This window comes from Rattus norvegicus, chromosome 11, assembly GCF_036323735.1.
Source record: "Rattus norvegicus strain BN/NHsdMcwi chromosome 11, GRCr8, whole genome shotgun sequence".
Taxonomy (NCBI): Eukaryota; Metazoa; Chordata; class Mammalia; order Rodentia; family Muridae; genus Rattus; species Rattus norvegicus.
In genome coordinates this window covers 76,641,357-76,656,316 of record NC_086029.1, presented here as the reverse complement: position 1 = coordinate 76,656,316, position 14,960 = coordinate 76,641,357, and the positions used below count along the sequence as shown (strand labels likewise).

Below are 14,960 nucleotides of genomic sequence, written 5' to 3'. Positions count from 1 at the left end.
TGTGTGTGTGTGTGCGCGCTCACCCCTGCAGAGGCCAGAAGAGAACACTGGACACACTGGGGTGGAATTGCAAACAGTTGTAAGCTGCCTGATGTTCTGTTCTAAAGGACTAAGCATCTCTCCAGCCCCAGATGTTATATATTTAACAGATGGATGTGATCCTGATGCAGGTAGTGAGAAGAGAACCTAGCATTTCAGAAAGACAAATGGACAAAAAGTACAGAATACATAGATTATAAACTGTACTGTATGAGTACCACTGTAACAAAGTTATACATCTTCACACCTTAGTGAGCTAGACCATTTGTTTACCTCTTAGAGCCATGCCACCTCCTGGTAAACCAGGAGATACTTCTCTTTGGTATATGGCGAGCATTCCTGGTGATGCTAATTTCTTAGCAATATCTGTTTCTAGTCCAGGCACAGCTGTTTCTAGCCAGTGCTCTGCTGGCTGTCATAACACACACCGCTTCTCTTAATGTTTTTTTTTTCTCAGCTAACCAACCGTTTTGCTTTTCCAAACAGTGGTAGATTATGTAGCCTCTAGCCTCTAACCAAGATGTAACAACTTGCTCAGAACAATCTTTTGTTTGGAATCACCTGCCCTAGAGTCCCCTGTGCCATCCTGGAGTGGTGGCTTTGTGGGTCTGTCACACTGCCCTTCTCATTATCCCAACTTCCTGGAAGTCTTCCATTTTCTTGAGGGCAAGGAGAGGGCATCAGTGGTCTTAAAATGGAAGAGCACACACATCCCATCACTAGGTGTGCAGGCACAGATCATCAATTTCCATGTGTATATACCTTTAACAGAATGAGCTGTCTGTGAGTGCAGCCCTTTGCTGCTTCTTCCCACCTTAGCTTTTACCAGCACCTTTGTCCTCTTCAGCAAAGTAACAACTCACACACTAAGTCACTTGTTAACTGACTATCGAGCGTTTCTTTAAAACAACTTATTTTTTTATGTATGTGGAATTTCTGGAAACAAAGCATCTTGTACATTTCCCCAAGGTGCACCGTCTTCCAGGTGCAAAAAAAAAAAAAAAGACAATTCTAAATAGTTCCTTTATTTAAGGACTTTGCCTGTACCAGTCCACATATTTTTTTTAGGTATGCCTGTCTTAGGTGACTTAGTCATTGTTCTGTTGCTGTGAAAAGACACCAGGACTAAGGCAACTCTTATTTTATTGTGGGCTTTCTTACACAGTCTCAGAGGTGTGGTTCATTTGCATCACAATAGGGAGCATGGTGGATGGCAAGGCAGACACAGAGCTGGAGGTGTAGCTGAGAGCTACAGTCCTGATCAGCAGGCAGATGAGAACCTGGGCCTACCCTGGGTTTTTGAAACCTCAAAGCCCACTCACTCCCAGTGACACACTTCCTCCAACAAGGCCACACCTGTCAACCCTTCTAACCCTATCAAGGAGTTCCACTCCCTAGTGACTAAGCATTAAAATATATAAGCCTATCTTATTTAATCCACCACAACATCTAATACGTATTGTGAAAATGTCCATTATAACCCATTATTTTGTACAATTGATAGATACTAATGAAAAGTAAAATCAACCGAAGTCAAGTTCTGAAAATGTTGAATAACTGTTAATAGTTTCTTTTAAAAAAATTTCTACATTTGGAATTCTTGAAAACAATGCAATGATGAAGTTTGAAAATGTTAAATGACTATCAACAGTTTCTTTAAACAATGTGTGTGTGTGTGTGTGTTTGTGCGTGCGTGTGTGTGTGTGTGTGTGTGTGTGTGTAATTCCTGGAAACAAAGCCAAGAAAGCTTTAATGAAAACCAGCCAACCAGTGGCTGCTTACAATTGGTGGGTCACCAGAACCTATTTCTGAAGCTGTCGCATGAGTTGATCCCAATGATGAAACACCAAGCTAGAACTGAGCTAGACACTTGTTTCCTGCCGGCTAGATAAAAGAAGATGAGCTCAGCCATGCAACAATACCACATCTGTTACTGGGAAACCAACAGCAGTCTGATTGGATGCCCACTGCACCCGAGGGGATTCTTGTCTGGTACTGTAAGTCCCAAGAGCCCATCACTCAGACCATAGGCCCTAGTGGGGAAGTTATTGCCATCGTTTTGTTAAATAGCCATACTTTTCCCATCCAGTTGCCTTCCTGCTAGCTTTCTGTCAGAGAACCTTTCGATCATGAGCAGCAGTTAGTGCAGGGATGAGTAACTGGTCAAAGTACTGAGAATAAATGACAACTAGATGTTCAATTATAAGTGAAATGTCTGTTAATCATCCCCTCTGAGGCTCATAGAACATTTGTAGAAGGAATAGAAAGAAGAAGAAGAAAAAATGGAATAGAATTGGGGTGGTGATGGATGCTGGCTTCTAGCTTGGCATGGGGGTTACACTCTTGAACTCAAATGCTGTGATCTGCACAGGATGGGAGCTATCAATGCCCTGTCTTGTCGTGAGAAGAATCCATGCCCCCACCAAGGATTTTCCCAGTTAGTGTTCAATGGGAGAGGGGAGGCAGCACTCTGACAAACAGGCAGAAAAATATAAAGGACAAAGTTCCACCTCCCCTTGGGAAGCTCCTTTCCACTGACCTATGTAAACCTCCCTATGCCCTAGGCAGGTCCAGACCTAGGCTGTGTGCCAGGTGGCCCATTCTTCCCCATCTGCAATGGCCAATCCAAAGTGAGGGCTGGGAGACTCCTCCTAGGCCACCTTTAAAACCTCCAGCCCTTCAGGACCAGAAAAAAAAAATAGATTTCAACTTCTTTAGACAGGTGGACTCATGCGCTTTGCTTTTAATAAACCTTGCTTGCTTGCTGTAACTAGTTTATTTCCTGACTTTGAAATCTTTACTTGGCAGAGAAAACAGATGCGACCCAGGTCTCTTTTTTTTTTTATAAATTTTTTTTTCCTTTTTTTTTTTTTTTTTTTTTTTTTCCGGAGCTGGGGACCGAACCCAGAGCCTTGCGCTCGCTAGGCAAGCGCTCTAACGCTGAGCTAAATCCCCAACCCTGACCCAGGTCTCTTAAACAGTAACAGCATCGATAATAAAATGCCCTTGTACCTATAAACAGGCTTCCACCCACGCTCCTTCAGGTAACTCTGCCATGGTCATTGAAGCATAAAAGACCCGAGCTATAATGATCATCCCTCATGATCAAGTAGGCTTCATCCCAGGGATGCAGGGATGGTTTAATATACGGAAATCCATCAACATAATCCACTATATAAACAAACACAAAGATAAGAACCACATGCTCATTTCATTAGATGCTGAGAAAGAATTTGACAAAATTCAACACCCCTTCATGATAAAAGTCCTGGAAAGATCAGGAATTCAAGGCCCTTATCTAAACATAGTAAAAGCAATATACAGCAAACCAGTAGCTGACATCAAACAAAATGGAGAGAAACTTGAAGCAATCCCACTAAAATCAGGGACTAGACAAGGCTGCCCACTCTCTCCCTACTTATTCAATATAGTACTCGAAGTCCTAGTCAGAGCAACCAGACAACAAAAGGAGGTCAAAGGAATACAAATTGGAAGGGAAGAGAACAAATTATCACTGTTTGCAGATGATATGATAGTATACTTAAGTGACCCCCAAAAGGTCCACCAGGGAACTACTTAACCTGATAAACAACTTCAGCAAAGTGTCCGGGTATAAAATTGACTCAAACAAATCAGTAGCCTTCCTCTACTCAAAGGATAAACAGAATGAAAAAGAAATTAGGGAGATGACACTCTTCACAATAATCCCAAATAATATAAAATATCTTGGTGTGACTTTAACTAAGCAAGTGAAAGATCTGTATGACAAGAACTTCAAGTCTCTGAAGAAAGCAATTGAGGAAGATCTCAGAAGATGGAAAGATCTCCCATGCTCATGGATTGGCAGGATTAATATAGTAAAAATGGCCATTTTGCCAAAAGCAATCTACAGATTCAATTCAATCCCCATCAAAATTCCAACTTAACTCTTCATAGAGTTAGAAAGAGCAATTTGCAAATTCATTTGGGATAACAAAAACCCAGGATAGCAAAAACTATACTCAACAATAAAAGAAATTCTGGGGGGAATCACCATTCCTGACCTCAAGCAGTATTACAGAGCAATAGTTATAAAAACTGTATGGTACTGGTACACAGACAGGCAGATAGATCAGTGGAACAGAATTGAAGACCCAGAAATGAACCCATACACCTATGGTCACTTGATATTCAACAAAGGAGCTAAAGCCATCCAATGGAAGAAAGATAGCATTTTCAGCAAATGGTGCTGGTTCAACTGGAGGTCAGCATGTAGAAGAATGCAAATCGATCCATTCTTATCAACATGTACAAAGCTTAAGTCTAAGTGGATCAAGGACCTCCACATCAAACCAGATACACTTAAACTAATAGAAGAAAGAGTGGGGAAGAGTCTTGATCACATCAACACTGGGGAAATTTTCCTGAACAAAACACCAATGGCTTATGCTTTAAGATCAAGAATCGACAAATGGTACCGCATAAAACTGCAAATCTTCTGTAAGGCAAAAGACACTGTCATTAGGACAAAACGGCAACCAACAGATTGGGAAAAGATCTTTACCAATCCTACAACTGATAGAGGGCTAATATCCAAAATATACAAAGAACTCAAAAAGATAGACTCCAGAAAACCAAAAATTCCATTAAAAATGGAGTACAGAGCTAAACAAAGCATTCTCAGCTGAGGAATATCGAATGGCCAAAAAGCACCTAAAGAAATGTTCAACATCCTTAGTCATCAGGGAAATGCAAATCAAAACAACCCTGAGATTCCACCTCAGAATGACTAAGATAAAAAAACTCAAATGACAACAGATGCTGGTGAGGATGTGGAGAAAGAGGAATACTCCTCCATTGTTGGTGGGACTGCAAACTGCTACAACCACTCTAGAAATCAGTCTAGAGGTTCCTCAGAAAATTGGACATTGAACTACCTGAGGACCCAGCTATACCTCTCCTGGGCAAATACCCAAAAGATGCTCCAACATATAACAAAGACACATGCTCCACTATGTTCATAGCAGCCTTATTTATAATAGCCAGAAGCTGGAAAGAACCTAGATGCCCATCAACAGAGGAATGGATTCAAAAAGTGTGGTACATCTACACAATGGAGTACTTCTCAGCTATCAAAAACAATGACTTTATGAAATTCATAGGCAAATGGAATGAACTAGAAAATATCATCCTGATGATGTAACCCAATCACAGAAAAACATACTTGGTATGCACTCATTGAAAAGTGGGTATTAGCCCAAAAGCTCTAATTACCCAAGATGCAATCCACAGACCACAGGAAGCTCAAGGAGAAGGATGACCAAAATGCGGATGCTCCCACTCCTTCTTGAAAGGGGAAAAAAATATCCATAGGAGGGGATATGGAAGCAAAGTTTAGAGCAGTGACTGAAGGATCCTGCCCCACATGTGGCCCATATGTATACAGCCACCAAAACTAGATAAGATTGATGAAGCTAAAAAATGCATGCTGAAAGGGACCGGATATAGATCTCTCCTGAGAGACACATCCAGAGCATGTCCAATACAGAGGCCAATGCTAGCAGCAAATCACTGAACTGAGAACAGGACCCCATTTAGGGGAATTACAGGAAGGATTGAAAGAACTGAAGGGGCTTGCAACCCCATAAGAACACGACAATGCCAACCAACCAGAACTTCCAGGGACTAAATCACTACCAAAAGGCTATACATGGACTGACCCAGGGCTCCAACTGCACATGTAGCAGAGAATAGCCTCATTGGGGCACCAGTGGAAGGGGAAGCCCTTGGTCCTGCCAAGGTTGGACCCCCAGTGCAGGGTAATATCAGGGGGTCAGTAAGGTAGGTAGAGGGGGTAAGGGGGTGTGGGCTTATGGACTGGAAACCAGGAAAGGGAATAACATTTGAAATGTAAGTAAAAAAATATATCTAATAAAAAAATTTACAAAAAAGAAAGAAAAAATTTTTAAAAAAAGGAAAGGAGGAGCCTCTTAGGAGCAAGAAGTGGGAGGGGTGCAAGAAGGTAAAGGCAAGGAATGAATATGTTTGGGACACACTATATACATGGATGAAGATGACATAGTGAAGCCCATTATTATGTACAATTAATGTCAATAAAAAGGAAAAACTAGCCAAGGCTTTGTCACATTCTTACAGGACAAAGCTTTTGTCTAGTCTATCAAAGTATAAAAGTTAAACAGACCAGACAGTGTGTAATATTCAGTTAAAGTACATGGTTCCAATAACTGGAAATGAGGCCTTTTTTAATCAAGGCTCCAATTATTCCCTTTCAACACACACAAAAAAATCCTAAGGTGTTGAATTATAGATCATTAGAAGTAATGCCTAATGGTAAATGACTGTGATTTTTGAGTTCAGAAGTGAATAAAAATTGCAGTAATATCTATTTTTATGTGAACAAAATTTTTAATGTGTAAAGCCACACCAAAAAAAAAAAAAAAAACCAACAGGATTAAATGATACAGTCTTGCAGTTTCAGAAGTAAGGGTTATTCATTCATAAATAAACAAAGGAGGAAAAAGAAAATATTTTCAGGGCTGATAAGATGGTTTACCATCTTGCTGTCAAGCCTGGCATTGGAGTTTGATCCCAGGACCCATTTGGTGGAAGGAAAGAACCAAATCCCTTAGGCCAGTGTTTTTCAACCTTCCTAATGCCGTGACCCTTCAATACACCTCACATTTTGGTGAACCCCCAACCATACAATTGTTTCATTGCTACTTCATAACTGTAATCTTGCTACTGATAGGATCATAATGTTAATATCTGATATGCAGGATATCTGATGAGACCCCATGTGGGTCACCATCAGGGTCACAACCACAAGTTGAGAACCACCTCCTTAGGTTGTCCTTAGACTCCATAGCTGCACTAACCACTGCCACCCCCAGCAAAAACTAAAATACATTAAATATTTCCAGAAATTTTATGCCTCATATTTAATGTCATCCAAAGATGTCATATTTCTGGCCACCAACCTAGAGAAGAACCTTGCAATCTCGGATCTAAAGAGTACATGCCTTGAAGGCCTGGAAAGTGCAGTTGGGGGCAGGGGAGAAGGTTGAGAGTTTGGGGTTCGGTTTGCCTGAGTCAGGGGGTCATGCTGTATTGCCCAAAGCCAGCTTCTGGAGCCTATGTAAAAGGCAAACCACCTGGTTCTGTCTTGCTCCTAGGACCACATCCTCATCATTGTTTAGAATGATTTTGATGCTTTCCTTTAGACCTCTCCTTCAGAAGTGAAGTTCCCAACTGCTAGATCAGAAAGCAAGAAGATACCTGCAAGCTTCAGATCTTGGTTCTTGGCTCAAATCCCCTCTTTCTCTGGGTTTTCCCAACCCCTTCGTTTTTATGGCTTAGGTGTTGTCACACTGCCACTGCCGCTCTGGTCCAGGATGCCTTCGGTTTACCCTGACAGTCTCATCCTGCTGCTGGGTGTGTTAAAAGCCAGCTAACCTCTGAGTCTGCTTCAAAAGTCTGCCCAAACACTTCTTCCTCTTCCTGGAAGGTTTCTCAGTAGGATACCCCACCCATTCCTAAGTTCAACCACACAGCCCCACACACAGGGTACTGCACCGCCATTTCTCTGTCTATAGATACTGGTCCCTCTGCTCAACCCATTCCGACCTTTATTCTGTCACGTGGTTCCAACATCATCTCCACTGGTTTTGGTGCAATGTCTAATGTCACCAGTAATACCCTGGACCAGTAGTCACTGTCATAGCACTTAGCATACACTATTGAAATGGTCCCCAAGAAGAATGAATGAATGAATATATGTGCTTCGGCTAATTAAAATGGCAAGCCATTACACAGAGAATCAAGGCTACCCAAACCTGTGAGTCCTTTTATTCTCATTCCCTGGCAGTAACTGGCATAGTAACTGCAAAGCAAATACTTAATTTATTGAATCGTTGTTATAAAAATAGAAAAGGCAGGAAATGAAGTTAGCCCCCATAGGAGGACTTCCTAAATCTTATTAATAGGTTATTTTGATTTAAACATTTTCAGTATCCTAAAGAAAACTTCATCCAGCCAGTCATTGCTTTTATTATTCCTTCAATCTCTCACACAGGGAAACGTGTGTGTGTGTGTGTGTGTGTGTGTGTGTGTGTGTGTGTGTGTGTGTGTGTAATTCACTATGTACACCAGGCTGGCCTCAGACTCAGAGATCCACCTGCCTCTGCCTCCCAAGTGTTGGGATTAAAAGGTGTGCACCACCACAGTTGGCTGTGAAACACATAAACCTGCCTTCCAAAATGGCTCCATAGAAAAGCACAGCCCTGAAGCTGTTCCCTTGTCTCTTCCTGGCTCCTGTGTGTTGTATTTTTAATTGGCAAAGCAAGTTAGCTGTAGGTGATGAAGCTCCACGGTTCTCATAAACTCAAGACATGCGAGGGTTCCTTTCCTTGAATTTACTCTGTTTCAAGTCTACATACTGTACGACTAGCCTCAATGATACAGGGTCTCCATCCACTTCTAAGTTTGTGTATAAAATCTAGAGTTTGAATGCTGTGTAATGTCATATGTCCATACTGTGACTCCCTGTAAGCTGCCTGCCAGAAATTGGCCCATGTGTTTGTACCTACAACCCTTACTTCTATGAACATGGCCCACAGGGCTGGCCCTCCATGTGGAATACCTCATACACAAGCAAGCAGTTGCACTGCAACTACAGTATGCCACAGTCCTGAGTGCTGATGGCTGCCTGAATCCACTTTAGACCTGAACATAAGAGTTTTAGCTGTACGGCTAAATTATCTATCTCTACTGTTAACCAACCACTCCCAAACTTGTTAGTGTAAGGTATGCTGTTCTGTTTCCTCCCAAGTCTTTCAGCCAATGAGCTGGGCTGGGTTTAGCGCATGGTTCTTTTGGTCTCACCAGGGATCACTTACATGTCTGCAGCCATCTGGTACCTGGATTGCCTCATCCCCACATGTGACTGGGCTGGGGAGCTGCTGCCTGACCCCTGAAAGCTAGTTCTACCTCTACATATTAGTCTGAGACAGTAGGAAATACACACATATCTGTGAGCAATGTTTCAAGCCACTGTGTTGTTTTCTAATGTCATGTTTACCAAGACCCAGAGAAGAAAAGGCTCCATCTTTTGACTTGTTTTTTAGAGTCTCACTGTGCTGTTCAGGCTGGCCTTGAACTCAAAATCTTCTTGCTTCAGCCTCTCAAGTGCTGGAGTGGCAGGTGTATGCCACTGTGCCCAGCTAAAGATGCTATTGACAGAGGTAACAGTAAAGTCAAGGGGCACATGAGGGAGAATCTAGGCAATATTTACAGTTACTATGATGGTTTCTTGCCCCCCCCCCTTTTACTCTTTTCTTCCATCCCTCCTCCCTCCATCCCTCCTTTCCCCTTCTTTCCTTCTCTCCCTTCCTCCCTCCTTCCCTCCCCCTCCTTCTCTCCTTCCCTCTCCCTTCCTTCCTTCCCTCTATCCTGAGATGTCCTACATTAAGAAAATACATGCCAGAGAACAGAGGAGTAAAGAGGTAAGAGAAGGCCATTTAAACTCAAATTTCAAGGTTAACCAGCCAAGAAAAACATTTTCATACTCCCTTTTTGTATGCTGAAGATCAGCCCTCAATGACACTCTGCATCTGATCTTGGAGCTATGAACCAACCAATTGGTAGCCTCTGCGGCCTTGTGTGTTCTGCCCTCCTTATCTATAGCCAATATAGGTTCAGTGTAAATGCTTCATACTTCTTTTCCCCAAAATTTTATTGTAAAGCAGGGACATGTTCTAGCTGATCTCTAGTGTAATTCGTGTATTGGGTACTGTTCTAAGATGGGCCCTTTACCTCTCACAGATCAATAAACCCTTTACTGTCAGAACCCTCTAATTGCAAAATCTGATTTATCATTCTCTTCTTTTCACCAATTCGTTTACAAATTAGGATTTAGCTTCTGGAAAATCAGCTACATTGATCGACTCAGCTGAATTTCCTTCCTGCGTTGTTGCATCTGAGTTTGGAATAATAAAACCTACTTTGCAAAATTGTTTTTGTGTAACTAAATGAGGTAATGTCTGTGGGAAAGATCTGGCAAAAGCCGAGTCTCTGTATGTTTCCTTCCTGAACACCACCAATCACAAAGTCGTTACCTTACAGCGATTGCAATGAATGGCTAAGATGAGGGGCAAGGGAGTACAGAAGGCAGCTGGAAAGCAGTCTGCTTTCAGAGGAGTAAAGGCATTAGCAAACAAAAGGCTGAAGAATTTTAAGCATACTGAATGCAGATCGATCCATTCTTATCACCCTGTACAAAGCTTAAGTCCAAGTGGATCAAGGACCTCCAAATCAAACCAGATACACTCAAACTAATAGAAGAAATAGTGGGGAAGAATCTCGAACACATGGGCATTGGAGAAAACTTCCTGAACAAAACACCAATGACTTATGCTTTAAGATCAAGAATCGACAAATGGGATCTCATAAAACTACAAAGTTTCTGTAAGGCAAAGGACAAAATGGCAACCAACAGATTGGGAAAAGATCTTTACCAATCCTACAACTGATAGAAGGCTTATATCCAAAATATACAAAGAACTCATGAAGTTAGACTGCAGGGAGACAAATAACCCTATTAAAAAACGGGGTTCAGAGCTAAACAAAGAATTCACAGCTGAGGAATGCTGAATGACTGAGAAGCACCTAAAGAAATGTTCAACATCTTTAGTCATAAGGGAAATGCAAATCAAAACAACCCTGAGATTTCACCTCACACCAGTCAGAATGGCTAAGATCAAAAACTCAGGTGACAGCAGATGCTGGGGAGGATGTGGAGAAAGAGGAACACTCTTCCATTGTTGGTGGGATTGCAGACTGGTACAACTATTCTGGAAATCAGTCTAGAGGTTCCTCAGAAAATTGGACATTCCACTACCTGAGGACCCAGCTATACCACTCTTGGGCATATACCCAAAAGATGCTCCAACATATAACAAAGACACATGCTCCACTATGTTCACAACAGCCTTATTTATAATAGCCAGAAGTTGGAAAGAACCCAGATGCCCTTCAACAGAGGAATGGATTCAAAAAAAGTGGTACATCTACACAATGGAGTACTTCTCAGCATCAAAAACAATGACTTTATGAAATTCATAGGCAAATGGATGGAACTGGAAAATATCATCCTGAGTGAGGTAACCCAATCACAGAAAAACACACATGGTATGCATTCATTGATAAGTGGATATTAGCCCAAATGCTCAAATTACCCTAAATGCACAGAACACATGTAACTCAAGAAGCATGACCAAAATGTGGATGCTTTACTCCTTCTTTAAAAGGGGAACAAGAATACCCTTGGGAGGGGATAGGGAGGCAAAGTTTAGAACAGAGACTGAAGGAACACCCATTCAGAGCCTGCCCCACATGTGGCCTTTACATATACAGCCACCAAACTAGATAAGGTGGATGAAGCAAAGAAGTGCAGGCTGACAGGAACCGGATGTAGATCTCTCCTGAGAGACACAGTCAGAATATGGCAAAAACATAAGCTAATGCCAGCAGCAAACCACTGAACTGGGAACGGGACCCCCGTTGAAGGAATCAGAGAAAGGACTGAAAGAGCTGAAGGGGCTTGAGACCCCATATGAACAACAATGCCAACCAACCAGAGGTTCCAGGGACTAAGCCACTACCCAAAGACTATACATGGACTGACCCTGGACTCTGACCTCATAGGTAGCAATGAATAGCCTAGTAAGAGCACCAGTGGAAGGGGAAGCCCTTGGTCCTGCCAAGACTGAACCCCCAGTGAACGGGGATTGTTGCGGGGAGGGAGGTAATGGGGGGAGGATGGGGAGGGGAAACACCCATATAAAAGGGGAGGGGGAGGGGTTAGGGGGATGTTGACCTGGAAACCGGGAAAGGGAATAACAATTGAAATGTAAATAAGAAATACCCAGGTTAATAAAGATGGAGAAAAAAATTTTAAAAAATAAAACTTTGTAAATAAAAAAAAGAAAAAGAAGAAGTCAAGACAAATAACAATAAACATCACATCCCAGTTTACTTCAAGTGCAACTCGAGGCTGTCAGCAGTGCATGATCTGGGAGCTGAGTTCATCCACAGGAGACAGTGGCAGGGAAGGGAGCATCCAGTCCTTATCCCCTTCTTTCCATAGCTCTTGCACCAGGTCAAAGCACATGGCAGTTGGTTTTTTCCCATGGGCTCTGGAGACTGGCCTTGCATCTTCCTGGCCTGAGTTAGGACTAAGAGAATTCTCTGTAACATCTGGCAGGTGCCAAGTAACTCCCATAGTTCCTTTCTTAGATAGCTTTACAATCTCTGCCTTTGGGGGAAAAAAAAGACTTCCTTAACATGGAACAAAGAATTGGTCACTGTTTATTTATGCCAGGTGAGAGAGACTGGTTCTCTGTAAACGCTCTCAGAAATGACCTGGGGTTAAAAATTAAAAAAAAAAAAAAGGTTGTGCAAGAATTTTAGATGCAATCGTGTTGGACTTTCTGACTAGTGTGTCAGTTGAGCAACTCTGCCCTGAGTGACCTGCTGACCAAGAAGAAAGAGAGATCTGGTAAAAATCAACAACATCCAGAGAGTAGTTTTAAAGAGACACAGGAACATTCGTACCTCAGCTCCTTGGCCTGAGTTTCCTTCCAGCAGAAGGGAAATGGCAGAGTTAAAGGTAAGAAACCATCTGGCTGGATTTGGATTAAGATAGGAGAGTATGCCTGGGGTTGTGGAGTCACTTAGCCAGAAAAAGAACAGAAAAGGAATGGAGAGAAGGTAAGAACGGGCGGAAGGGCTGGAGATGTCTAACAGGTTTACTAGCCTTCTTCAGCAAGAATGCATGGTGTTTCCTGGTGTCAGAGTTGAAGGGTTGGGGCTACAGAGATGGCTTAGTAGTTAAAAGTACTCTCTGCTCTTCCAGAGGACCTGGGTTCAGTTCCCAGAACCCATTCAGTAGTTCACACTCTAGTTCCAGGGGCTCTGGCACCCTCTTCTAGCCTTGTGGCTTCTGTTGTTGGCTCACATGCATGTGTACACACACACACACACACACACACACACACACACACTTGAAGGGCTCAGATACCCCCATACATACACACACACACACACACACACACACACACACACACACACACACACAGTTGAAAGGCTCAAACACCCCATCCATTCATCCAGACAGACAGACAGACAGACACACACACACACACACACACACACACACAGTTGAAAGGCTCAAACACCCTCACCCATACAGACAGACACACATACACATGTTCAGATGCTCCACCACATTGTTAGTAGATGTGATTGCGCTGAGTTGACAAACTGAGGTGACAGGAAGCATTATCGCCCTTGCCTTTGTTAACTCCTAACACTGGTGTGTGGATCTGAGGTGAGCAAGAGCTCACCTTTAAGTGCATGCATGCATTTCTCCCCAGTCTCCTAGCCCACTGCTCTCCGTCATCCTTGTGGCTGCACCTCCTGGACTGCTTCCTGCCAGCCAGTTCACTGTGCCAGCCAGTTCACTGTGCTCCGTCTACTTAGCCGTTAGGTAGTTCAGACTCAGCTTTGGACAGTACTCTTTATTTAGCGTGCCATTGAGAAGAATTAGTAGGTCATGTGCTACAAGTGCTAGGTCAGGTGTTATAACGGTGCATTAGCACTCTGAACCTAGGGGGTGGGTGCCATTTCTTTTTTCCTATTTTAAACCTATAAGAAAAGCAAGGTTCATGGAGAACAAGGGACTCATCCAAGGTCCCTGCTGGTAAATGGTGGAGACTGTAGCAGATGTCAAGAGTTTGAATTTCAGGCCCCCAAAAGAGGGTCGGTTGCACCTACTAGGTTGGGCCTTTTGGGCCAGGGAAAAGAAGTGTGTTCCCAGTGTCTAAAACTCTGCCTAGTACTTAGCTCAATGCTTAAGACCAGAACTAGAGCTCCCTGGCACATTGGGGCAGACTGAGTAGGACTGCTCACTAAACCCCTTCCAGGAATGTAGAGACTGACCACTGACAGGAAACCTTTCAGTTAAAGCTGGGATGGTAAACCCAGCAGGTCCCTAACTAAGACACCTTGAAGGTGCTTAACTCTGTAGTAAGGAGTTTTTCTCCTTTGTCTTCACGCCAGATTTAGCCTTAGCTCTCACTCAGTGTTAGCATGTTAGCAGTCAACACAGCCCGGGAAGGGAGAAACTTTTCATAAACAGCTAGCTGTCCCTGGTGAAGTGACAAAGGATTGCACCAGAGGAAATACCTTGTGCAAAGATGCAAAATACACAGAAAGGTTTTCGAGTCCCAGGAACACAATATTTCAGCTGCATTGGAGCTGCCGCATGGATGCAGATGCCCAAGAGGGGACCCATAGGTAGATCAGAATGGTGGCGGGAATGGGCATAGCTAATGGGGACCAGTATGCCGGTTGACGATGTGGAGGAAGGAGAATTCGACGGAAATCCTATGAGGAAGTTCATAAAGGCAGGAGACATCCTTAGCATTTATAAATAAATCATATCTTAAATCCTCTCCTGCCGCAATTTTTAAGCAACTTATTATGCAAACGCCGCCACATGCAAAAGGCACCATGGCCTTTGTTCTTGGTTTCAAAGGCTTGCCAGGCCTGCTGTCTCATCTCCATAAGGAAAGGTTATCTCAGAGGTCAGAAACCTAGACACACAGAGAGAGCCAGATTAAAGCAGACCCATCCCAATCAATAAACATAACACTTAATTTAAGATGCCCTTCACGTTTCTTCTAGCATTTCAATGGCTACGTCAACACAAAACCTCTAGTGAGATTACCTTTACAAAAAAAAAAAAAAAAAAATCACAGGTAGAGAAAGAAAAGTCAAAAGCTGTAACAATCACATGATGTTTAAGGTGGATCCACTATAGTCTGGACTATGTCGCTTCTGTTCTACCATTCCTCAAATGCCCA

General features: G+C 42.8%; 1 protein-coding gene across 2 annotated transcripts in view; it reads left to right on the top strand.

The window, feature by feature from the left end:
- The first annotated feature begins 12,540 nt into the window (after positions 1-12,540).
- The window catches only part of Hgd (homogentisate 1, 2-dioxygenase), a 51,575-nt gene continuing 49,155 nt past the window's right edge, over positions 12,541-14,960 (top strand). Inside the window, exon 1 of one of the 2 annotated variants that reach the window (XM_039088494.2) lies at positions 12,541-12,703. In XM_039088494.2, coding sequence (XP_038944422.1) covers positions 12,689-12,703 — 15 coding nt within the window. In that variant the 5' untranslated portion in view covers positions 12,541-12,688. 2 annotated transcript variants of the gene reach the window in all.